Below are 26,965 nucleotides of genomic sequence, written 5' to 3' on the forward strand. Positions count from 1 at the left end.
AAGAAGAATAGACATATTTGCTGTCAAGGTGAATACCATCAAGTTCATGAGCTATTACACTAAATATCAATGGACTGAATTAAAAGACAAAGACTAATAGATTGGGTTAAAAAAGCAAATCCAAGTTGTAGGTAGTTTCTAATAAACATTAATAAAGAGAAATTGAAAATAGATGGCTAAGACATTCCTGAAGAATGTAGACACATGTAAGGAGTGACAATATTAAGAAAAGTTAAATACTAAACAGTAAAGTGATCATTTGCTAATGTAAAGAAAAATAACTTGAGAAGAAGGGATGATCATAAATTTGTTTGCAACAAACAACAAAGCAACTAAGAAGCTAAAGCAAAAATTCCTAGGAATGCAAGAACAGGATAAAAATATGGTTATAGTGAGGAACTTTATTATACTTTGGAACTGAACAGCACTAGAATAAGGACTGAGAAGAAATAATACAAACAACAAACCTGACATGTATATGTGCATGTATGTGTATAATATGGAACAGTTTTCCATGACCATAGAACACTTAGAAACATTTGTATTCACTATTCCAAAACAAGTGTTATTTTATTATTTTTAAGTTTATTTGTTATTCTGAGAGAGTGTGTGAGCAAGTGGGAGAGGGGCAGAGAGAGAGAGAATCCCAAGCAGGCTCTGCCCCGTCACCGTCAGTGCAGAGCCCGATGCGGAGCCCAAACTCACAAGCTGAGATCACGTCCTGAAGCTGAAGTGGGACACTTAACCGACTGAGCCAGCTAGGTACCCCTCCAAAACAATTTTTTAAAACAAATCCTTAAACAAATTTAAAGTAGGAATCTTAAAGTCTGTATTCTCTTATCACATCCAATAAAATTATAAATAAATAGTCTCAACTTGCCGGAAATGAAATATTCCTGGCAACCCTTAAAGAAAAAACACAAATTTTCAACTTAATTTAAAGCAATGAAACAAAGTATTTCATGCAGACCTTCAGAACATAGCCCAAGCTGGTGTCAGGAGATGTATGCCCTTAAATGCCTTCACAAGAAACAAAAGTAGGTGTTGGACTTTATAGATGAGAACCACTGGCTACTGGTTCCCTGTTGTGATATTTAAGACCTCTTTTGTGCTCCATAGCAACCAGTTATGTACCCTTTCACAGCACTTTTAATATTTAAATAACAGCATTCTCTTGCTAATGGAAATGACAAGTTTGTAGGATCTTTATCAAAAATGTAAAGTGTCTATACTCTTACCTACCTATTTCACGGCTAAGCCTCTAGGCCTTAGAAATATTCATACAACCGCACAGCGTATTTGTAGAAGGATATTATTTGCAATATTTTAATCTTTTTTTAAACAAATTTCTAATGTTTATTTTTGAGAGAGCACAAGCAGGGGAGGGGCAGAGAGAAGGGGACAGAGGATCCAAGGCAGACTGCATGCTGACAGCAGTGAGCCCAATGTGGGGCTCAAACCCACGAACCGTGAGATCGTGGCCTGAGCAGAAGAAAGATGCTCAACCGACTGAGCCACCCAGGTGCCCCATAACAAAGAGTGTTAAATAAGTTAAAGAATAATGGTATACCACAAAGTGGAATGTTGATCAGTCAAAACTAGCAGAATATGTGTAGTATGATCTCATTTTTGCTTTAAAAGGAACATTTGTGTACATGTGGTTATCTGATAAGTGGTTTTGGAAGGCTGTATACCAAGCATTCATAGTTATTGGGGCAAATGGAGAGGTCATGTACTTTCTTAATTCCTTTTTTGACGATGAGCACATATATATAGCTTGTATAATAAAAATATCTGTTGAGTTTCAAACATATACAAAACCTGAGGGAATAGAAAGAAAACCTTTATACCCATCCCTCAGTTTGAACTGTTATCAACTTATTGCCACGCTTGCTTCAAAAATAGTTACTGGTTTTTTTTGTTCAAGGAAAAAGATGTTTGTTTGTATCATATCTACTAGTCTGTAAGCTTTTTTTTTGAATACATGAATATATTTCCAATGTAAAATATTTAAAAAATAGAGATAAGTAAAAGTACCCCTTGTCACTCCCTCTATTCCTCATCATTTCCCTACACAGAAGTGACTAGTCTTAACCATTTCCAGTGTGTTTATATATACGTAAAATATGTGGTGTGTGTTGATTGAGTTTGCTTTTCTCTGGTTTCTTCTATTATTCAGAGGCCAGAGACTCAGAAGAGAGCCAGTAATGGGCAAGGCCTGGGACACCATGGCTCTCCACACCCTGTGTTAGTCAAGGTCAGCTTTGCTGGCAAGGTTATAGTTTGTCCTGGGAACCCTACTGCAGGGAGGGGACAGTGAAGGAAAGTAGCCAGGCAGAGCCATAAAAAGGAATGCCTCTGTGACTCCGTCAGCCAATTCCTTATAATAAATTACTGTCAGTAGAGCCCTGTTGCTGCCAATAAGTTTAGTATTGTTTCCTAGATGTCTTTCATAGAGCAGTCATTGGAGTGAAAAAAGATCCCCAATCTGTTTTGTTTTGTTTTCTATAGGCCTAGGGTTTGTGGCTAAATTTCTTGGTGAGGCCTGCTCCTCAAAAGACTATTTATTGAACAAGAAAAAACAACTGCAGATGGCTGAGGTGAGGGTGGTAACAGATTGTAACCTTGCTACCTATCAGTCTGTGTCAATTCATAGTCTCCTTTTCCATTTCCTGTGCCTCTAAGGTCTAGTCCCGATTAGTAAGATACCCTCCCCGTGAGTACTTTTCAAAGACTTACTTGTTGCTTTAAACCTTTGAGGGCTCCCATAACCTACCATCTAAAACTTAACTCTTCAGCACGAAAGTCAAGGTCCTTCACTATATGGCCCCAAGCCATCTTCGTATTCTCATCTCCCACTTTGATCCAACTCCCAACAAGTTCCAGTTCCCTGCCAATGCATTATACTTTTGAGGAACACCCGGGTGGCTCAGTGGGTTAAGCATCTAACTCTTGATTCCGGCCCAAGTCATGATCTCAAGGTTCATGAGTTTGAGCCCTGCGTTGTGCTCTCCGCTGATTGCACAGAGCTTGCTAGGGATTCTGTCTCCCTCTCTCTCGACTCCTCCTGCATGCGTGCATACTCTCTCTCAAAATAAATAGTATATAAACACTAAAATTTTTTTGAAATATCCCAAATGTATTTAAAGCACTAAAAATAAAATATGCCATTTACCCATCTTATCCACATCTTCCCTTCCCAGAGAAACACTATCTATCCTTCTCGTGCTGTATATGTTTCCATACTTTTACTATAGAAATGCCCTTATTATTTTGGGGTTAAAAAAAGTAATGTTATAATGGCATCAAAAGGGACATATTCTTTTGAAGCTTGCCATTTTCACTCAACATTGTTTTTGACATTTATTTATCCATCGTGCTAATTTTATGTGGCAACATGACTGGGCCACGGAGTGCCCAGATATTTGGTTAAACATTCCTGGTCGTCTGTGAGGGCTTTTCTGGATGAGATTAACATTTGAATCCATAGACCGAAGTAAAGCCTATTGCCCTTCCCAGTGTGGTTGGGCCTCAGTCAGTCCATTGTCAACTGTCAACTTGAATTAAAACAAAAAGGCATAGTAAGAGAGAATGCTTTCTGTCCTCTTGACTGTCTTTGAACTGAGACACTGGCCTTCCTCTGTCTTTGGACTCGGACTGGAACTTATACCAATGGGCTCTCTGGTTTGTCAGCCCTTCAGAATCAGATTGGAAATACATCAGCTCTCCTGGTGCTCCAACTGCTGACTTCAGATCCTGGGACTTCTCTGCCTCCACAACCATGTGAGCCAATTTCTTATAACAAATTAAGAAACATATCTAGATATCTAGGTAGCTATATCTCCATTCTACTGGCTCAGACTAGTACATCCATATTGACAAAACTTAGTCGGTTTTGTTTTTTTTGTTTATTTTTTATTTTAGACAGTGTAAAGCGTGCATGCAAGTCGGGGAGAGGGGCAGAGGAGAGAGAGAATCCCAAGCAGGCTCCACACCCAGCACAGAGTTGCTCAACCAAGCCACCTAGGCGCCCCAAGAAACCTAGTTTTTAATCGCGACATAATATTCCAACTGCATGAGTAAATCAATTTATTCCATCCCTCTAGTGAAAGATCACAGAGACATCTCCACTTTTTCCCTCCTTGAAAAGTGTAGGTTCCTTGGGCCCATATGCTGCTTTCTCCCAAGAATAATTATTACTAATATTTAGCTTTACTAGTTATTGTTAAGCTGTTTTTCCAAAGTGGTGTTAGGTGGTTTCTGTTCGTTTTAATTTACATACTGACTCCTGGTAAGGTAGAGCACCTTTTTGTTGATTTCTTATCCATTAGCATATGTTTCCTCTAGAAACTGCCTATTCATATCCTTTGCTCCTTCCCCTGCCTTTGTCTTCCTATTGGGTTGTCTTTGTTTCTTTGTATCTGTATTCTGGATAACAAGATTTTGTTAATCAAAGGTGTTGCAGGTTTGACAGAGATGGTCTTCTAGAGCTTTTTTATCTGGGAGGTGGTGGCGGTGGTGGCGTAAGCATCCCACGTGGTCTGCATCATCATGCACATGTCTCTCTAGAGCAGTGCCATGGATAACTGACCTGAGACCACTTTCATGCAAGTTCTTACTTGGGGATGGGGTGGGGGTGGGGGTCATGACGGTTCCTAGACCACATAGGAAGTATCTATTTGAAGTTCTCAAATTCATGGGGGAGGGGAAGGAAAAAAAAAGAGGTTAGAGTGGGAGAGAGCCAAAGCATAAAAGACTCTTAAAAACTGAGAACAAACTGAGGGTTGATGGGGGGTGGGAGGGGGGGGGTGGGTGATGGGTATTGAGGAGGGCACTTGTTGGGATCAGCACTGGGTGTTGTATGGAAATCAATTTGACAACAAATTCCATATTAAAAAAAAAAAAAGTTCTCAAATTCACATGAAATGTAGGCCCATTTCATGGGCCTGGAACTCTGGAATCTTCCGACTCCACAAGCCCAAGCAAACTTCCTCGCTTTCTTCTTTTGCCAACTGGATGCATTTTTCAGTTTCCCCTCTTTCACTAAGACTGTTGCTATCTCAGGGTCCCAGCTTTAACTGGAGGTCTCATTTCCAGCTTCCTGCTTGGTCTTGTCTCTTGTCAGCATTAGCAAGTATATTCCCCTTATCCCTCTAGTAATTCATTGTGTCTTTTGTGTCCCTTTCTTGGAAGCTCAGCTACACATTAAAAACAAAAAACCAGGGAACACCTGGGTGACTCAGTCCATTAAATGTCTGACTCTTGATTTCAGCTCAGGTCATGATCTCATGATTGGGGAGTTCGAGCCTCACGTTGCGCTCTGCACGGACATTGTGGAGGCTGCTTGGGATTCTCTCTCTTCCTCTCTCTCAAATAGATAAACTTAAAAATACATATTTTTTTCTTTTTTCTTTTCTTTTTTATTTTTAATTAAAAAAATTTTTTTTTACGTTTATTTTTGAGACAGAGACAGAGCATGAACGGGGGAGGGTCAGAGAGAGAGGGAGACACAGAATCTGAAACAGGCTCCAGGCTCTGAGCTGTCAGCACAGAGCCCAATGCGGGGCTCGAACTCACGGACTGCGAGATCATGACCTGAGCCGAAGCCGGATGCCCAACCAACTGAGCCACCCAGGCACCCCAAAAAATATATATTTTAAAAAGTGACCTTTATGTACCATTTCTAGATGTTTGTCTCAGGTTATTTTAGCCTGCATTAAGCCAGAACTGATCTCTTTCATATACTTTGACATCTCTTCTAAACATAATACCTTTCCATTTCTGTTTTCCTGGCAAAACTCTACTCATCTTTAATGGCCTAGCTTCAATTTTCAAGTTTTCTCCCATCTTGCCAAGAATAATTTAGGATAGTTCTTATCACGGAGTGCCTGGGTGGCTGAATCAGTTAAGCGTCCAACTTCAGCTCAGGCCGTGATCAGGCTTGTGAGTTCAAGCCCCACATTGGGCTCTCTGCTCTCAGTGCAGAGTCCGCTTTGGACCCTCTGTCCCCTTCTCTCTTTGCCCCTCCCCTACTGTGCATATGCTCTCTCTCAAAAAGAAACATTAGAAAAAAAAAAATAGTTTTGGGGTGCCTGGGTGGCTCAATCGGTTGAGTATCTGACTCTTGATCTCGGCTTGTGTCATGATCTCAGTTTTGTGGGTTTAAAGCCCCACGTTGGGCTTTGTGCTGACAGTGTGGAGCTTGGCTGGGATTCTCTCTCCTCTCTCTCTGCCCCAACCCCACTTGTGCTGTGTCTCTCTCAAAATAAACAAACACTAAAAAAAAAAAATAATTCTTATCACATTGTATTTTTTCCCCCTTACTCGGGGTATCTGAGCTCTTTTAGAGTAGAAACCCAGATCTTGTTCATCTTTGTGTCCCCAGCTTCTGCCACAGTGCCGATCCTAAAGTAGGCACTTAATTTTTTTTTTTTAATGTTAATTTCTGAGAGAAACAGAACACGAGCAGGGGAGGGGCAGAGAGAGAGGGAAACACAGAATCTGAAGCAGACTCCAGGATCCAGGCTTTCAGCACAGGGCCCAACACGGGGCTCAAACTCATGAACCATGAGATTATGACCTGAGCTGAAGTGGATGCTTAACTGACAGAGCCACCCAGAAGGCACTTAAATATTTCATTGAACTGAAAATACTTCCCTGCCTGAAATACTGGATCTAAAGTCTGAAGAACTTGGTTTACAACCAGCGTACTGAATCACTTAGGAACGAAACTCGTACCATTACTTTTAGGATTGCGATAACGTGATAGCTCATGATAGATGATGGGCAATCTGGGTTTGTTTTTTTAGTAATCTCTGTGCCTGACCCAACGTGGGGCTCGAACTCACCACCCCGAGATCAAGAGTAGCATATTCTACTGAGCCAGCAAGGCGCCCCACTGGTCTTTTTGAGCAATTTGAGACTCCATGTCCTCAGTGTAGCAGATTGAATTTTTCAAAGATGAAAGCAGCTGTGTCTCCCATTCTACGCGTCCTTCTGCAGTGACCTTGCTCCTCCCATCAAGAGGTACTGTAGTCTCTATCTTGAATCTAGGTGGTCTCTGTGACTACTTTGATCAATAGAATACCGTGGAAGTGATGTGTGCCAGTCTAGATGACATTCTTAATGTTTTTATGAGTGTGTGAGCAGGGGAGAGGGGCGGAGAGGGAGAAAGAGAATCTTAAGCACGTTCCACACTGATCGTGGCTCATTCAGTTAAGTGACTTCAGCTCAGGTCATAATCTCACGGCTCATGGGTTCGAGCCCCACGTTGGCCTCTCTGCTGTTACCACAGAGCTCGCTTTGGAGGCTCTCCACCTCTCTGCCCCTTCCCTGTTCATGCACTCTCTCAAAAGTAAGTAAACACTAAAAAAAAATAAATGCTATAAAAAACAGAATCTTACAAAAATAAATTTCACATTTCACAATAACTAGTCTATTCAACTAATAAGGCAACTTGAGGAACTAAATGTAAGACTTTAGCTCTGACCAAATAACTATGTAAGATTTTTTTTAGAAATTTTTGCATGCCCCATAGTAAGTCTATTTGTTTTTTTATTAAAAACTTTTTTAAAATATTTTTTTAATGTTTATTTATTTTTGAGAGAGAAAGAGAGTGCAAACAGGAGAGGGGCAGAGAGAGAGGGAGACACAGAATCTGAAGCAGGATCCAGGCTCTGAGCTGTCAGCACAGAGCCTGACGTGGGGCTTGAACTCACAGAGAGTGAGATCATGACCTGAGCTGAAGTCGGACGATCAACCTACTGAGCCACCCAGGCGGGGTGGTAGGTAGTCTACCCCGGTAGGGGTAGAGACACCCAGGTAGTCTCTGTATGGGAAATAAGGGTATCTAAAAGTGTCTTCAACCAAATCCTTTGTTGGTTTGGTAACATGCATATATCTGCTCAGTATTTTTTGTGACTACTATGCATGTTTATTTTTTTCTTAATACATAAAGCCATAAAATGTAGGCACTCTTTCCAGCAATGCACAGAAAGGAAAAAAATGTGGTGTCTAAGAGCCTTTAGAATCAGGTCTGAACATTTTCTGAATTAGTGTATGGATTCAGGGAATTGGGGATAGAGTCACTGAAGAGGCTGAGACAGCAGAGGAGGGTTGAAGCACTTTTAATCACACAAGAGTAAACAACAGTATAAACCTTAAGCGGCTCGCCCAGTGGCTATTGTCCTCTTCCAGCCCTCAGCTCACCCTCCCCCACTCCCGCTCCCTGCGTACCATTGAGTGAAGTGCAGGGCGTCAGCAGGACCCTGTCACTACCAGGTGGTAGGAAGGGAATCTAGCTAGGGGCCACAAAAACCCTGATCATCCATCCATGGTTATCTGTTTCTGTACAACTTCGTGTGACTTTTCGAGCTCCAAGGAGTAACAGTGCAGAAACCTGGAGCTGAACTCTACTGTTCCATTCAGATGGCCATAGCTTCAAAAGCCATGGACAACAAGGGAAGGGACAGTCCAGAGCCAGCATTACTCAAGATGCAGCCAAATCTGGGATTGAGGTGGGTTCAAAGGGGGCACAAGGCCTACCGGCCCCAGTCTAGTATTGTGCCCCAACCCAGGGAATGAAACTCGTGCATATGCACACCTGCACATGCACACACACATACACATGCAGACAAACACACACACGCCCACACACACACCCACAAAGCAAATAACATTACCGAAAGAACCGGGAGGCTATTAAATACAAAATGGCAGAGTTGGTTTTTTTTTTTTTTTTTTTTAAGTGAAAATATTTGCTCTTTTGATTCTCCTCAGTGCCCTGCAGAGCCCCTAGTCACAAGAGTGTAGGTGGGGAGGCCTGAGAGGAGCAGGTTGCCAGTGGCCCTACAAGTCCATGTGTGCTCTAGTCCCCACACCAACCACCTTACTCTTCAGCCCAGTAGCTGCTTCCCATGTGACCATTCACCCGATTGGCGCCATTGCTGGAGCTGCTGCCACAGGGGCTTTTTGAGTTGGTGGTCGCTTCTTCTTCCTCTGAGCTGCTCTCCACATCACTGCGATCGTCCTTCGACACCTGCGTGGGACGGGGCCAGAAGTACGAAAGGTGAGGACAGAACTTGTCTGCTATTGTCAGACAGACCACACAGCCCGTGTTTGGGCACTGCTCCCACCGTGGCCCACTTTCTGGTGGCACCTGACTCAAAACACTACCTGCGCCATGGGTACCATCGTGAAAAGGTATCCTCTGCCTCTTTCTCAGTTTCTCTCTCCTCATCTCTGATTCTGTTCCCTATGGAATAAGCAGCTGCGTTGGCAGTGGGGGGTGTGTGTCTCTCAGGACCAGCCGAGGGAGGTGAAATCATTCTCTGAGGCCAGGTTTAGGTCTGAGGGAAACTCCAGATGCTCTTCTCCTCCCCCACTTCAAAAAATAGAAAAGGCCGAAACAAACAATACAGATGGCCGTCACCATCGCTTCTATCTCGTGATGGTTGTGGCCACTGCAGTTATTCATGTTGGTTATCCTGACTGTTGCTTTATCCCCAAAGCTGATTCATAACTAGGCCTTCTTCAGTAGTTTTACTGTCTTTGGGCTTAATACTCTATGACACTATTTCTCCAATCTTGTCCGTTTTCCCACTGGCAAGACCACTTCTGTGCAACTTTAGCATTGCCAAGATACCAATCTGGTGAAAAGAAAAGTGGATTGGCAGTCATCAAGAGAAGAATCCCAGCCCCAATCATGTTGCTGTCTGTGAATCTTTACTTTTTTTTTTTTTTTTTAATGTTTGTTTATTTTGAGAGAAAGAGCGAGTGAGCATATGAGCGGGGGAGGGGCAGAGAGAATGGGGGAGAGAGAATCACAAGCAGGCTCCATGCTGTCAGTGTGTGGTTCTACTGTCTCCCTGGGGTCCGGGGAAGAGCCTGGCACAAAGTAGGCCCTCAAGAATATTACTGAATGATTCTTTCATTTAATCTCCCTGCTACCTTGCTAGTTGTATTTTGACACCCCCCCCCACCTTTTTTTTTTTTTTTAATGTTTATTTTTGAGTGAGCAAGCAGAGGAGGGGAGGAGAGAGGATCTGAAGTGGGCTCTGTGCTGACAGTAGAGATCCCAACGTGGGGCTTGAACTCACAGAACCATGAGATCATGACCTAAGCCAAGATCAAGAGTCAGATGCTTAACCGACTGAGTCACTCAGGCAGCCTGAATCTTTTTACCTCTTAACCACAGCTTTTCGGTTTTAGATTTTCAAATGAAGAGTTTGGACTGGAAAAACATTTTCTAATCAAAACTACCCTGCATATCAAGCAAAGTCTTTTTAGTTCTTTACCATGGACCATAAAAAGTAAAGGAGAGAAATCCAGTGAGACCTGTCAGACTTCTGATTTCCAGAACTGACAGATAATCAGTGTGGGTTTTTTTTTTTTTTTTAGTAAGCTCTGTGCCTAATGTGGGGCTTCAACTCATGACCCTGAGATTAAGAGCCTCATGTTCTACCAACTGAACTAGCCAGGCGCCCCTCAATGTGTTTTGTTAAAAAAAAAAAAAAAAAAAGTAAGGGGTGCCTTGGGTGGCTCAGTCTGTTGAGTGTCCAACTCTTGATTTCGGTTCAAGTCATGATCTCACGGTTTGTGGAATCGAGCTCCGCTGTTGGGCTCTGCACTGGCAGAGCCTGCTTGGGATTCTCTCTCTCTCTCTCTCTCTCTCTCTCTCTCTCTGCCCTTCTCCTGCTTGAGTGCACACGCTGTCTCTCTTTCAAAATGAATCAGCTTAAAAAAATAAATCCATAAAAAATAAATTTTAAAAAAAGTAAAGGAAAGAAGGGGGTGAGAAGGGAACAAAGATATATATGCTGTTGCCAAGGAGTGGGGCACTTGCTTTGGTTAGCTCTAAGACTCTGTGATCTACTGCAGCTTTGACCTCTGAGCCCAGGCAACTGACAGATTTGAGGTAAAGGGAGGCTCAGAAAGGGGAAAAAATAAAAGTCGACTCAACTCTTGCCTCCATTTAGAAAAAACTATCTGGCAACTTGAGCTCCAGTCAACAATGGCCCCACAAGGTCAGGAGACAGGCATGCTCTGAGACAACACAGGGAACAGGAAGGGAAGCAGGAAGGAAGAGGAACACATTCAGACAGACATGCTTTACTGAACACTAGAAGTACAGATACACTTACATGCAAGAGATGAAACTGTCCAGCTCCCACCAGGCATAGAAAAAAGGAAGGAGGTGAGAAAAGAGTGGAGAGTACAGAGTCTGGGTCTAATCCTTCCTGGATAGGTCACCTGGTCAGGAAAGAAAAGCAGGGGAGAAGAGAGGTGTCCAGTAGCTACAGCAAGATGCATAGGCACACTGAGCAAGTTCTGAAACCAGTTGCAGCCATAAGGAACAGGGACACAAGAAATCATATATGCCTGGGTTACATTACATTCCATCCCTTTGTCCTAGAGTCAGTGTCTCCTCTAGCAGAGCCCCCCTCCCCCGCCCCCCACCACCCCTCCCGGCTTGGGCTCTGCATTTGCTGAAGGCTGAATCCTCAGCCCATGCGCAAATCCCAGCCTGACTGCTTCAGAACTTGCAAAATTCAGTTATGAGTTTCATCATTTTTACCATAAATGACATCTTTCTTTGTGTTTTTGGGCTCTTGGCATAAGACGGGTATTTGAAACCCTAAATACCGATCTCATTTAGGATCATTTCTTCATACAACAGTGGGATGAGGTCAATACTTAGTCCCATATCTTAAACATCACAGTGTGGTCATCTTGGGGTGGCTTGTGAACTACCATGCCATTCCTAGGCAATCAAACATTTCTGCTTTCATAAGTTTATAGTGTAGAGTTCTACATACAATTTCCTTTGGAAAAAAGGTTTCTGTGCTAAAAAGCAAAAATATGAAATCCACTGAAGTAGGTAAGGGGTAGGAAATGGTTAAAGCCATCTAGAAACATAACACTGTTCATTATTTAACCACAGTTATTGTAAGGGACAGAAAGAAGGCAGATCCTTCCTCCTGTATCTTTTTTTTTTTTTTTCTCCAGTAATCTCTGTACCTAAGGTGGGGCTCAAACTCATAACCCAGAGATCAAGAGTTGCATGCTCTACTGACTAAGCCAGCCAGGCACCCCTCTTAGTGATATCTTAAAAGGCTAAACACTTACAGAAAAGGAGTCCTCTGGAGTCCTAAGCTTTTTGCTGGGTCTGCTTGAGTAGCTGGGGCTCACTAGGCTAGAGAAGTCTACTGAGTAATATCTATCTTCCTACCCAGCCCCAAAGAAAGAAGCCATCTTTCCTCCTCACCTTTCCTCGGATCAAAGCTTTGAAAGCAATTCGCACAATTAGGTAGGACCAGATGACATGCAGAACCTGTAGGATCAGGAGAAGGCCATTGAAGAGCCACCAGGAGGGATAAGGCCCGATCATCTCCCAACTCTCAAAGAAAGTCGTGTTCAGAATCCTAGAAGAGGTAGGCCAATGGTGAGATTCTAGAGTTAAAGCCAAGTAGACAGCAATGAAGTGGAGTTCCCTGGGAAGCAGAACCCAGTATGTTTTCTCCCTATACATTCTAACAGTTGAAATTCTAGGGATATTCATTAACACTGAGAAAATAAAGAAAGGGGGCCTATGAAATTTTCTATCTTTAGGGGCAGGGAAAGATATGTGAATCTCAGAAATTGGTGGATTAAGTCACATTTAATCGTTTCAAATATGCGGAGTTTCACACAATTGGAGCAGCAATTTTAATCATAATCCTAGTCATTACTCAGATCCTCAGGCACATACAGGACAGGTGGTGGCTGATTCGCTCAGACTAAGCAAAATCTCCAACCTGCAGTCACTGACTCTGTACCATTAAGTAGGGAGTGTACAAGTGAGAGTGGTGTGTGTGTTGGTTAGGGTGGGGTAGAAGGTATAAGAGCAGGAAAACAAGAAGAGGCTGAGAATTTTATAATCAGCGCAAAAGAAGGCAAAGGAATTACTTAGGCATAAAGTGAGGGCTGTCCCTCAGACAGGAGTCAGGAAAGCCACAGCCAAGTGAGTTGGATGTTCTCAGTCTGGATTACACCTCCCTAGGAATACTGTGGGAGGGTCCTGTGAGTCCACAAAGGGTCGGGTTAAGCCAAGGATAAAGCAGGGCAATAGGGTTTTCGGTGGCCTATTTCCTAAATTGGCAAAAGGTATCATTAGCTACATATTGACCACAGCTCCATGACCCTAACACTCACCAGAATGGGTAGATTCCTAGACGAGTGACCACAAAAACAGCACTGAAGATCACAAAAAGGGTGTCACAGAGACGCTGGTATTTGGCATAATTGGCCAGTTTGGCTGCCTGGAGAAAGGAAGATAAGAATTGAGTTGAGAGAAAGCCAGTTCTCAAATAGGAAGAAAAGGAGAGAAAGAGAGGAATAATGAGGAAAAAGGAGTTGGGGGGGGGGGGGTCTCACCTCCAGCAAGAAGTCTGAGACATCATGTAAACACATGACCAGAGTTCCCACCCGAACCATGTTGTTGATATAGGAGAACGTGATGAGCCCAATGGTGGCCAAGTGATGCATAAACATGATCAGGAAGTCCTAGCAAGGAATGGAAATAGAAGGGGCAGGTAAAGGCAAGGCCATAGAGATATCAGCCAACCCAATGCCCTGCATGTTCTCTGAGGATCTTCTCCCACCGCTTAGAGGTTCCATTTTGTCTAAACTCTCCCGTATGGAGCACCCCTACCGTTTGACCCAAAACTCCACACCAGTGACTGACCCATAATCTATGTTAATATAGTTCAAAGCACAGAAAATAACAGTTTTCTTTGGAAGTTGTGGAATATGTAGACCATGTATGCTGAGTTGACACTTGGAAATAATTTCCTAGGTGGTAGTCAGACCTACAAGCCATAGATAATCTGTGAGATTCTAAGACTGTTTTGATGAAAGATATTTCAACCAAAGAGACCTAACAGAAAGGAGAGGTTTATGGAAGGGCAAAGCTAACCTCTTCAAAAAAGTTTCAGAGAAATGCTAAACAATCCATTTTAACTGTAAGCACTTTCTGCTTTCAGATTTAAAGCTCTAATTTCCTCTTGGGTTCAAATGCCAAGGTCAGACTCAGAAATCTCTAAATACCTGTTATCAGACATGTCTAATAAATACTTCTCAGCCCACTGAGGGACAGAGAATGGGAGAAGACAGGTGAATTTGGGTGAGAGAAACAAGGATGAAAAGTCTGTGCTCTCCACATAGATATAGTGGTATGTTATAGTTCTTGAGTTGGGGGCGGGTTCATAAGTATACATTCTAGTATGTTTTAAAACCCACATATATATTACAAATCTTTTTATATGTGTCATGTTTTAAAATAAAATTGTAATAAGGGGACCTGTGTCTCCTGACCATAGGAGAGTGCAAGACATTTGAATTGAGTATCAAGCTTCTAGATTACACAACAACTAATAACCCAGATTAGTTTTAATCCATTCCCATAAATGCTAATTCTGGTCTTCCTCACCAAAGATAGCCATGAGATAGTGACAAATTAAAGTCAGAGCTGCTGGAACCACATTACTTCAGGTGCATACCAATAAAGTAAAGATTCTGCCCTTTCTGTCCACTTATAAAAAACTTAAGTCATTCCCAACTTTGTCACTATATGGGCAAGTCAACTCACTTCTCCGAATCTTTGTTTCCTAAACAACAGCAAGAAAATGGTAAATGAAATCATCTAAAACCCTTTCCAGTTGACATTCTTTAAGTAAGTGGGGTCACCAAGAAGGGAGAACAGAGAGAGAGAGAGAACGAGGGCTCTACAGCAAAACAAAAGCCAGATCTAGCTATTCTGGAGGCTGGCCTTTTCCTGGATCAGGCCTTGCTATCCCTTAGTTCTGACTAGTTTCCAAAGCTCTATACATGTAAGAACCTTAGAGAAAAATAAGGAAAAGGATATGCTTTTTAGCTGGTTAACTTTTTATCCTGGGCTGCCCTGAACGCCTCAAATATACTTACTTCATCATTAGTCAAGTCTCATTTCTGAGAAGGTTACAAAAAGCTAATAGTCCCATCAAGCCTACTTTTTCCCTCTTTTGTGGTCCCAATCAGGGTAGAGAATCCACAAGGGCAGTGATGGTGGCTGCTAGAAAGGAGGATGCAGTATGTTAGAGTTGAGGGAGACAATGTCCTTACCTTTCGTTTAATGTCTATAAACTGAGAAAACATGAGAGACCAATAGAAGGCCAATTCCATGATATAATAGTAATAAAGCCCACTTGTGAGAGGCTGAAAGAGAGAAAGAAGTAGTTAGAATACCAGCTAGTCAAAAATTCATTCCATCTCTGCAACTTTCTCCGTCTTGGAGGACCAATACCCAAAATTATTAGACACCCTTCCTCCCCACCGTGTTGCAAGATCTGTAACAGCTAACAGATTTGGGATTAGTATGGAGACTTAAACCTCTTCCCTCTGCCCCTCCGCATACACATTTCCTACTCGCATCTTTAGAGATAAGGTTAACACATACTATAGCACAATCAAATCAGTGTATCTAGAATTCTGGACAATTAGTGCTTTTCAGGGGATTTAATATACTCAGGTCTTTTCTTCCACCCTGTTACAGCCCCTCGACATTTTTCTAGAATAGATTAGAACCAAGATGCTTTTAAGGAGACTCCAAGTTACCCTTGATTCAAAAAGGACACCTGAGCCAGAAAGCATCTCATCAAGTGCCAGGAAGCTGCTTTTCTTTTGGGCCCAATTAGGGTGAATATAACGGGGAATCTGGAACAAAAAGATCACTGGATTTCACAGCTATGGGAGCCCCAGAAATAGATACCCTAAATACATGAGTCAAAGAGACTCAGCCCCTAATCCCTCAAGAAAACCAAGAAAACATGCCATCTGCCCTGGGACTGTCCTGCCCACCCTACCTTATACACACACGAGGCCCCTGCCTTGAAAGGGCTCAGACTGTACCTGATACGGATAGCTATGCCAGCACTGTCGGATGTCCCAGAACCAAGGTGACTAAAAGGAAAGAGATAATCCAAGTCAGCCCTTAGGATTCAACCCTGGTTTACCAAATAATCCCTTTCTCTCTCTGCTAGGAGCACAAGAGAAATGGGGAAGAAAAAGGAATCCCCCTCTTGACAGAATTTAGGGGGTCCTTAAAAGGTCAATAAATGGTTAGGTTTTTGTTCTAGAGCAAGAAAAGTGTTATTACAAATAGAAAAACCATGCTTTGAAATAAATAAGAGCAGGGAGAGCTCTAGGATAGTTTTTAAAAACCTCAACACCTAGGATATAGGAACTAGGGATGCAGGAAGACCGTGATTCCATTCGACAACCAAGAGAGAGATCTGCATGCCAACGATTTAAATCAAAAATAATTATCTCTAATGGAGTTTCAATGTCCCTTAAGGAAATTTGTCCATTTCATCTAAGTTGTTGAATTTTTTACTATTTGATTGTTCATAATATTGTGTTACTATACTTTCGATGTCTACAGGATCTATAGTTACAGCCCCCCCCCCCCCCCGCCCTTTTCTGACACTGATGATTTGTTTCTTTTTATCTAGGGGTTTACCAATGTTAATGAAACCTTTCAAAGAACCAACTCATGGCTTTGTCTATTGCCTATGTCATTAATTTTTTTACTGTTTTTAATTATTATTTCTTTCCTTTAACTTACTTTGACATTACTTTGCTCTTCTTTCTCCAGATCTTAAAGTAGAAACTTATATTATTGACTTTAAAGCTTTCTTCTTTTCTAATATAAACATATAAAGTTATAAATGTCCCTTTAAGCATGCTTTAGGGGCATCTCCTAAGTTTTGGTATGTTGGATTTTCAGCATCATTTCAATTAAGTATTTTCTAATTTCCCTTGTGATTTCTTCTTTGATCCATGGGTCATTTAGAAGAGTTTCACTTCCAAATATTTTCTAGATATCTTATTATTATTGATTTTTAATTTAATTTCATTATGATCACAGAACACATTTTGTAAGATTTCAGGGGCCCCTGGGTGGCTCAGTCAGTTAAGCAACTGACTTCAGCTCAGGTCATGATCTAACGGTTCGTAGGTTTGAGCCCTGCATCGGGCTCTGTGCTGACAGCTCCGGATCCTGTGTCTCCCTCTCTCCCTCTCTCTGCCCCTCCCCCACTCACACTCTGTCTCTGTCTCTCAAAAATGAATAAACATCAAACAATTTTTTATAAGATTTTTTTTAAAAAGTCACCAACCGTGGTGTCTATTTATCTGTTCCCTTCCTTCAGTTCTGCTTTTTACTTAATGTATTTTGAAGTCTTAATTATAACATTTAGAGGAAAATAGTACAGTACAGTGGAAAAAACAACATGGACTCAGGAATCAAAAAGCCTGAAATTCTTTTGACAATTAACTGAAAAGCAGGAATAATACCTGTTTTATCCACTTTAAAGGTTTACTGATTCCTACAGTAACCTAACCCTGATTTCTACAACTGTCTCCTTGGAAGAACAAGATCTTTGTCAAATGCTTCGTAAACCATCACAGACTTTGTAAACCAGCATCAGATTAAATCACATCTGATTTAATCAATACTATTACTATTTGTGTACTATGCTATTACTATTACAATTATCTCCCCTAAATAAAGGGAGAAACAGTAAAGTTATGAAATCAGATGCCAGACAGACAACAATCTATTTGGCATATAAACCTGGGCTGTAGGCATTACAGAAAAAATAAAAGGGCAGGGAGGAAATAAAGATCTAATGGTATCACACAACTCTTATCTCTAGAGATGTAGGCATGATTAGAACCCAACAGAGGACCAGAGAGAGTTTAGACTTACCGACCAGAGAAATCTAATTCCATAGCAGAATATACATAAATAAAAAGTGAATCTCCACCTGGGTGGGCAAAGAATAGAGGTTAGATGAATATTCACTCAAAAGAAAGTTTTTGAGGCTAAGGAGGTCAAGATAGCAGATTTGGGGACAACACAATTATGGGTAAGAAATAAGATCCCAGAGCGGCACCTGGCTGGCTCAGCCAGTAAAGCATGTGACTCTTGATCATGGGAGTCATAAGTTTGAGCCCCATGTTGAACATAGAGTTTACTTAAAAAAATATATATAAATAACATCTTCCAAAAAAAAAAAAAAAAAAAAGATAAAGTTCCCAGCACAGGGACAAATATTGTTACCTAAAAAGCTGAAATGATAGACATCTTCCAGCTTTGTTTAAAATAGATTCCCACCAGTGTATACTGGTTATAATCAACTTTTCTTCCATATCAGACTCCCTAATGATAGTGCCTAATATTTTCTTTGCATGACAGTGATCAATTGTGTTCTGTGTACAGGGGATAATTAGTAAAAACCCAGTGAAATGAAGTACAGTATGTCCAGGAAAGGATACTTCCTACCAAAATGTCAATTTACCGCAAGCCGGTACTGTCTCTAACAAGGTGTACAAGGGTGTGCCTATCTACCTATATAAGTGCAGTTATAGGAATTCACTCCCAATCTATTTGAGAAGGAAGAACAAAATCAAACTACAACATGTAGCTTAATGGCAAGCATGTTCAAGACACTAAGGGCGACCGGTCTTCCAGTTCTCTTCTTTCCTGCCTACAATAAATTGAGTCAGCCCTCTACATTCATTGACTATTTTGTCCTACCAAAAGAAAACCTCAGTCCAGTCATACCCCACCCTTCTCACTCCCCACCTCCATATGCACACCTACATGCTCTCACAGAACTTAGTGAGCGTTGGGGGCTTGTCCTGATTCCTCCGATGACGAAACCAGCATTGGATTTTTCGGACATCCCAATCCAGTTGTTTTGACAGGCCCTCTAGCCTTTTCTCATCAGGATACTGTGGATGCATGACCAGAGTCAGAACGTCCCTTTCTCTTCAACCCTCTCATTAAATCCCCCTGATTGGCTGAGTGGCAAAAAGGGGGGATATATAACTACAGCGCTTTAAGGGATGTTTATCCTTCTAGGTTTCACCCCCACACTCATTTTTAGTAAGAAGTCCTATTTCACATATCGAAGACCTTTGCCTTTAGCAAAGCTTTATTAGCTTTCCTTTAGAATCCTTGTTTGGTCTTCTCTCTCCAGCCCAAGCTGAATAAAAAAAGCTATTAAAAACCCAAACTGCAGGGGCACCTGGGTGACTCGGTTAAGTCTCTGACTCTTGGTTTTCAGCTTAAGTCATGATCTCACAGTTTGTGAGTTCAGCCCCACATCAGGGTCCACACTGTGCAGAGCCTGCTTGGGATTCTCTCTCCCTCTCTCTGCCCCTCCCTGCTTGTGCTCTCTCTCAAGATAAATAAATAAACTTAAAAAAAAAAAAAAAAAACTACAAAGGCTATTGGTACCATCCCTATCTGGATTATGCAACTAGATAATGACAGAAACTGGAGCAGGGAAAAAACAACATCAAAATACTATGTGTGTCTGGAGAAGGTGGGGTTGTGGCTACTAGGTCTAAAATCCAAATGTATGTAAACTTATTTAAGGGATCCTGACCCAAAGGTATTTCCCTGAGGGGATAAAGTTCTCCTTATAGTTATATAGACTACCGAAATGTGAAAGATCATCCCATCCTATCCCTATCCTTGGAGACACTTGCTCTCCACCGCCCCCTGCCCTATGGGGTACCTCTCACATGAATCTTCCTCTCTTTCTTTGCCGACTTACCTTGGTAATAGATACGAACACCTTTTCAAGGATGGCATTGGGTTGGGCCTGATAAGGACCACTGTCCTGGATGCCAACACGGAGTGCACAGGGTTTAGCAATAAACCTGTAAGGATAAAAATCCAAAGCCAATTTTAAATATGGTTTGCTAAGCATGAAAGAAAAAATCCTGATTAGGGGGCTGATGGAAGGCAAAGGGAAAAAACTGGGCTGGGAACCAGGACTTTTTAATTTATTCCTAGATTCTGCCACTGACTTACTTGCGAAGTGACCCGTTTAAGAAATATTAGAACATAAGCTCTCTTTCCATTTTTTTCCTGGCTTCTCTTATCACATCTTGAGCTGTAGAGTCAGAAAGACCTAGGTCAGGCCTATCATTTTATCTACTAGTCTTCCACTTATTGCCTGTAGGAAAGAACTGCAGCAATTCACTTAATCTCTATAAGTCTGTTTTTTCCTCTAGAAGATGAAGATAGTATCAACATCCTTGCTACTCAAAATAAGACCAAAACATTATTGGTTTTTCCTGGAAACCTTTTGGAAATGCAGAATCTCAAACCCCATCCCAAACCTGCAAAATCAGAACCTGCATTAACAAGATCCCCAGGTGATTCCTATGCCTATTAAAATGAGAAGCACTGGTCTACTTTACAAGAATCCTATAACTATTCAATGAGATAATATATATGAAGACCATGGCACAAAGGAAATGCTTAATAAACGGTAGTTTCCCTCACATCAAAAAATCAAGAAGATCTTAACTGGAGGGCAAAGTAGAACTGAGACTGAGCTCTTCCTAAATACAAATATCCTGGGTCTTGGTCACCTTCCTGCCTAAACAAAAAATTATGGAAATACTTAGAACTTTAGTAGCCTGGAAGAAAGGAAATTAGGAAGGATGAGAAATAAATTACCTATTAGTACTCCATTCTATTCCCAAATCTACCATTAATAAGTCATATAAACTTAAGTCACTTAACTTCTGGGTCTTGGTTTCATCATCTAGAAGAAGTAATGACATGATATCTAAGATTTTTTTTCTTTTTTTAAGTTTATTTTGAGAGAGAGAGAGAGAGAGAGAGAGCGAGCATGAGTGGGAGAGGAGCAGAGAAAGAGAGGGACACAGAATCCCATGCAGGCTCCATGCTGTTAGATTGGAATGTGACTCTGGGCTGGATCCCACAAACAGAGAGATCATGACCTCAGCCTAAATCGAGTTGGACACTTAACCGACTGAGCCACCCAGGCGCCCTTAAGATTTTTTCCCAAATCTAGTATTCCATGGTGTTATCATTAACTGTAATTAATTTCTAACTTGTAGACCTTTGAAAAATAAGGAACTATTCTTTGGTTCTTCAAGAAAAATTCCTCTAGGGGCGCCTGGGCGACTCAGTCGGTTAAGCGTCCAACTTCGGCTCAGGTCATGATCTCACAGTCCGTGAGTTTGAGCCCCGCGTCGGGCTCTGTGCTGACAGCTCGGAGCCTGGAGCCTGCTTGGGATTCTGTGTTTCCCTCTCTCTCTGCCCCTCCCCTGCTCATGCTCTGTCTCAAAAATAAATAAAACATTAAAAAAAAATTTTTAAAGATCCCTCTTAGGGCACATGGCTGGCTCAGTCCATTTAGCATGCGGCTGTTGATCTCAAGGTCGTGAGTTCAAGCCCCACATTGGGCATAGAGTTTACTTAAAAGAAAAAAATTCTTTAAAAAAAAAAAAAAGATCTCTCTCTTCCACATCCATAAATTTCTGTGAGCATTAGCTCTAGGAAAAGCTCTACGTAGTCATTTTCAGAATAAGTCAAAACCAGTTTTAGTTCTCTTAGCATCTTAAGGAGTCCCAAGATGAAATTGTGACTGGGAGGCGTAAGATCGAGTGCTCTTGACCTATTTCTTGGTCTGCATTTGAATCCAGAATTTATCTCTAAGGGAGGAACTGAGAATAAGAAACTTTATTATCTTCCTCTGTGAAAACTTCTTCTACCCTTATCACGAAAGTTCCTGAGCCATGGAGAAATATTTATTCACAGCACAAAGTTAACCACATCTGTAACCTATTGTCTCCTCTTTGACACAGGTGGTACAAAAGTTTCATCCAAAGGCCAACACTGTTAGATACTTTATATTTCCTGGTATATTATTCTGTGTACAAATATTTTAGCACCCCACTCATGTTTAAACTCCTTATGAACACAGTATACAGGGAATGCTGTTTTTGTATTTACCAAGATTCTGTGTCTGTGCTCAGTAATTAACAAGTGACAGGTCTCTCAAATCCTACCCTTGCTCCATTGGAACTCAGTTTGGACCCAGGACTGATCAGCATCCAGAGGAGTAACTAAGTCAGTCATTCTTTGCTTTTCAGTTGGTGCTACAGGAGAGAGAAAAGCACTGAATTATCTCTGTATCCTCTCATCTACATTAACTGTATGAAGAAGTAGACCCAATAACAAAAACAGCTTTTCCAATTCCTACTCTTACTCCCTGGTCCAGAGCTCTTCAGTCCAGAAGCAGTCAGGTGATCCAAGGCCCTGGAGTTAGATTTTGCCAGCTAAGAGATTTTGTGAAAGTTACTCATCTATAGAATGGAGATAATATCTACCTCACAGGGTTATTTTAAAAATGAAATGACATGATCCATGCCTAACCCAGTACCTGATATTTAGTAAACACTCATTAAAAGGCAGCTATTATTGTTGTTGTTCTTAATATTATTATTAAAAGCAGCTATTATTATTTTTACTAGAAACAGTTCAGTCTTGGTTCTCCTTGATGGTATCTCTGGAAGAAGCCAAGAAGTGCAAGAAATCTTCTTTCATACGACAGAGATAGGTTTGTACCCTGCTTACCTGGGTGAAGGCAAGATAATTTTTTTTATTATCTAGACCTTGGAGTGAACTTAATATCCTAGAGTCGGAATTAGCTCATATCCTGACCTCATTAGTTCACAGAGTGCAATGAAAGACAAAATTACTAGCATGCAGTCAGTTACAGTTAGACAAATACAGACCCTAAGAGGAACGCCTGGGTAGCTCATTTGGTTAAGTTGTCTTGATTTTGGCTCAGGTCATGATCTCATGGTTCATGAGACTGAGCCCCATGTGGGGCTCTGCAGTGACAGCACAAAGCCTGCTTGGGATTCTCTCACTCCCTCTCTCTTTGCCCCTCCCCATTCATGCTCTCTCTCTCTCTCTCTCTCTCTCTCCTCTCAAAATAAATAAATAAACTTAAAAAAAAAAACCCAAAAAACAGACCCTAAGAAAATTTATCTATTTGGCAAATATTTATGGGGCACCTATTTTGTGCTATAGCATGAAGCATAAAACATAAATAAGCACAAAACATAACTAAGTTTGAAAAATAATTTTTTACATGATAAAAAAAATTAAATACATAGATTTATTTATGTACTTAATGAAATCACCTTAATGAAGAAAGTGAAATTAGGTATTCATCCTTTTTGTTAGATAGGCATTTACTGAACTGTACAGATTCCTAGGGTCTCAGAGACCGTTTCAGGAGGTCTACAAGGTCAAAACTACTCTCATAATAATTCTATAACTTCGTAATAATTCTTGTCTCTCTCACTCTCTCATGAGTGTGCAGTGGAATTTTCCATGGGTTACATGACATTGCAATAGACTGAATGCAGGAGCTGACATGAGAATACAGGTGCCAAATACTAAAGAGTGTTAAAAAAAAAAATGTAAAATAATGCTATTCTTCTCACATTTTATTTTGTTTTGGAAAATAGTTATTTTTCATGAAACATTAGTTGTATTACCAATATAATCAATTTACTGTCATTTGTAAATGAATTAATAGAATATATATCTTTAAAATTCCATTTTAACTTCTAAAACAGTACATGTTGATAGATATTATCCATGTAAACATAAATTTATGTTTGGGGTCCTTAATAATTTTTAAGAATGTAAAAATTTTTAAGAGTGTAAAAGATTCCTGACATCATAGTTTGAAACTGCTGTTGATGGCAGTGAGAAATCAAATTTATCTTGTGATTTTCTGTCCTCTACAGGATCAATTTGTTGCCCAAGTTTTAAAATAATTAAAAAAAAATTTTTTTTAGTGTTTATTTTTGAGAGAGAGAGAGCATGAGCAGGGGACGGGCAGAGAAAGAGGTGGATACAGAATCTGAAGCAGGCTCCAGGCTCTGAACCGACAGCACAGAGCCCGACACGGGGCTCGAACTCACAAACCGTGAGATCATGACCTGAGCCAGAGCTGGACGCTTAGCTGACTAAGCCACCCAGGTGCCCCTAAAATAATTTTTTTTAAGTTTTTTTTTTTTTTAATGTTTATTTTTGAGACAGAGACAGAGCATGAGCGGGGGAGGGGCACAGAGAGAGGGAGAGACAGACAGAATCCGAAGCAGGCTTTAGGCTCTGAGCTGTCAGCACAGAGCCTAAAGCCTGCTTGGGATTCTTTGTCTCCCTCTCTCTCTGCCCCTCCCCCGCTCATGCTCTGTCTCTGTCTCAAAAATAAATAAAAACATTAAAAAAATTTTTTTAAATAATTTTTTAAAGCATTTATTTATTTTTGGGAAAGCACAAGCAGAGGATGGGCACAGAGAGGGAGACAGAGGATCTGAAGTGGGCTCTGCACTAAGAGGCTGACAGCAGCAAACCCGATGTGGGGCTCGAACTCATGAACCAGGAGATCATGACCTGAGCAGAAGTCAGACACTCACCGATTGAGCCACCCAAGCACCCCTAAACTAATTTGAAAGACCAGACTTCCCTTAGCCTGCAGGTCTAAATAAGTAGGCATTTAGTGGCCTATACTGAATGGTAAGCTGCTCCTTTCCACCTGCCACTCCAGGAACATGAGTCTAGTGATCCAAACTGTTATGTTTTGTAGACATCATTTCATTCTGCCTTTTTCTGCCCTTCAGATACATGGCAGCAGCTGACTAAGGCCTGGGCTAATGAAGACAAAATTACTTACTACTTTGCTTTTTACCAAAGATAGGAGCTATACTAACAACTCTATCTTTGCGATTCACCGCAACATCATTAATGGATATGAACTATACACAAATATGTTTCACAGTATAGATTAAGCTTTTCAACTAGTGTATCATGGCAAGTAATGTATTTGGGCTACGTTGATGCTGAGATACTGCTCCTAGCTCTCAAGGGTGGTCCACGGAGCCTATGATAACCAGGAAACCTTAGTCTGTAGCCTTTGGCCTCATATACCCTACTGCGCAATACATGAATTATTTTCTATGTGTGCAGCAACATGATTAGGTTGGGAAGCAGTGGCTTAGATCAATTTCTGGAAAAATATAAAGTGCCAAAATTTATATATAAAAAAGAAAAATAACCATCAAAGAAATCAAAATAGGGAATGAGATGGAGTGAAAAATACAATAAAAAAGAGAAAGGTCTTATACAGACTGATGAGGATGGTGTATCATTAGGTAGAGTACTGAGTAATAATTATCTGACCCTGAATGCTCCCTGCCACACACACACACACACACACACACACGGGAGAGATGAGAACTGAGATATTTAAATAAAGATTCTTAGGTCCAGATAAAGCCTGTTTAGAAAATTTAATCCTTAGAGGGGCGCCTGGGTGGCTCAGTTGGTTAAGCGTCCGACTTCAGCTCAGGTCACGATCTCGCGGTCCGTGAGTTCGAGCCCCGCATCGGGCTCTGGGCTGGTGGCTCAGAGCCTGGAGCCTGCTTCCGATTCTGTGTCTCCCTCTCTCTCTGCCCCTCCCCCGTTCATGCTCTGTCACTCTCTGTCTCAAAAATAAATAAACGTTAAAAAAAAAAAAAAAAAGAAAATTTAATCCTTAGGTACACAAGCAGCATTTGAAAACCCTCCCCCAAGACATATGTATACAAGAGGCAAAATGCAGAGTTCCACACAAAACAGATTCCAAAAGTCCTTTCCCTTTGCAACTGAATTTTTTTTAAATTTTTTTTTTAACGTTTATTTATTTTTGAGACAGAGAGAGACAGAGCATGAATGGGGGAGGGTCAGAGAGAGGGAGACACAGAATCTGAAACAGGCTCCGGGCTCTGAGCTGTCAGCACAGGGGTCCGATGCGGGGCTCGAACTCACAGACCGCGAGATCGTGACCTGAGCCGAAGTCAGCGCTCAACCGACTGAGCCACCCAGGCGCCCCGCAACTGAATTCTTAATAAACCAATCACATTAAAAATTTGAGTAGCTTCTGTAGGGTGGACAGAGGAGAAAGTACAAAAAGACATTCAGGCAGTGGGAACAGCATGTACTAAAGCAAACAGAAGAGACAAACTACTTACAGAACTATGCAATGTACAAATTCAGGGGTGGCAACAGTGGCAGGAGGAAAAAAACTCTACAGATAGAGGCCAAATCACAGGTATGTTATGTTATGTTATGTTATGTTATGTTATGTTATGTTATGTTATGTTATGAGTGAACTTTATCCTATAGTTGATGGAGAGGCACTGGAAGGCTTTAGGCCAGGAGAAGAGCTAGATTTGTATATTAATAAAGGAGCATCATCAGTTAAAGGCTACTGTAAAAACTCCATGCTTTAAGTGATAAAGCACTGAACTAAGGCTATAGAAATGAAAACGAAAGGACGGATTCAAGAGCTGCTGAGGAGGTAAAATTAATAGCACTTGGTAACAGAATAGATGTAAGAGGCAAAAGCAGAGTCCAGCCTTCCTTATTTCTGACTTGGGAAACTAAGTTGATTATGGTGTCTCAACCAAGTAGAGCATAAGATAAAGCAAATTTGGGAATGATAGATGAATTGTGTTAGGCTGAATTTGAAGTGCTCATATGACACTGAAATGGAACTGTCTAGTAGGCAAATAAAGAGGCTTAAGACACACACACACACCTGAGAAAGAAAAAAAAGCACAAGAGAATGAGAATATAGGTGTTAGCTAAAATCGTGGGGGTGGATGTGAGTGAAACAAGAAAGGAACACAAACTGAGGCTCCTGGGTGGCTTAGTTGATTGCTTAATCCAACTCTTAATCTCAGCTCAGGTCTTGATCTCAGGATAGTGAGTTCAAGCCCCGTGTTGGGCTCCATGCTGGATGTGGAGCCTACTTAAAAAAGAAAGAAAGAAAGGAACACAAATTGAAAAGAAAACCAAGGTCAACATCCTGGGAAATACTAATACAAAAGGTGAATTTAGAGGGCAGGAAGACCAGAGGTAGAGTTGTATCAAATGAGGCAGAGATCAAGTAAGACAAGGATTTCAGTATCCACTGGATTTAGCAATTTGGAGATCTGTGGTAACCTTCACCAAAGAAATTCCAGTAAAACAGAAAGTCTAGAGACAGCAGTG

The 26,965-nt window shown here is 41.2% G+C and overlaps 1 protein-coding gene across 4 annotated transcripts in view; it reads right to left on the reverse strand.

Annotated features, from left to right (window-relative positions):
• Positions 1-8,110: 8,110 nt before the first annotated feature.
• Positions 8,111-26,965, reverse strand: part of CERS5 (ceramide synthase 5) — a 32,648-nt gene continuing 13,793 nt past the window's right edge. For 2 of the 4 annotated variants that reach the window (XM_042992255.1, XM_042992254.1), the window contains exons 2-11: positions 21,919-22,008; positions 19,644-19,749; positions 18,683-18,813; positions 17,786-17,843; positions 15,925-15,975; positions 15,139-15,231; positions 13,414-13,542; positions 13,192-13,298; positions 12,266-12,422; positions 8,111-9,037 (exon numbers count right to left, since the gene is read on the reverse strand). In XM_042992255.1, the coding sequence (XP_042848189.1) occupies positions 8,888-9,037; positions 12,266-12,422; positions 13,192-13,298; positions 13,414-13,542; positions 15,139-15,231; positions 15,925-15,975; positions 17,786-17,843; positions 18,683-18,813; positions 19,644-19,749; positions 21,919-21,929 (993 nt within the window). In that variant the 5' untranslated portion in view covers positions 21,930-22,008 and the 3' untranslated portion in view covers positions 8,111-8,887. Of the gene's footprint in view, positions 9,038-11,141; positions 11,251-12,265; positions 12,423-13,191; positions 13,299-13,413; positions 13,543-15,138; positions 15,232-15,924; positions 15,976-17,785; positions 17,844-18,682; positions 18,814-19,643; positions 19,750-21,918; positions 22,009-26,965 lie in introns of all 4 variants that reach the window. The other 2 variants (XM_042992253.1, XM_042992252.1) reach the window with 2 other exon arrangements.

The sequence above is a fragment of the Panthera tigris genome, chromosome B4, assembly GCF_018350195.1.
Source record: "Panthera tigris isolate Pti1 chromosome B4, P.tigris_Pti1_mat1.1, whole genome shotgun sequence".
NCBI classification, from domain to species: Eukaryota; Metazoa; Chordata; class Mammalia; order Carnivora; family Felidae; genus Panthera; species Panthera tigris.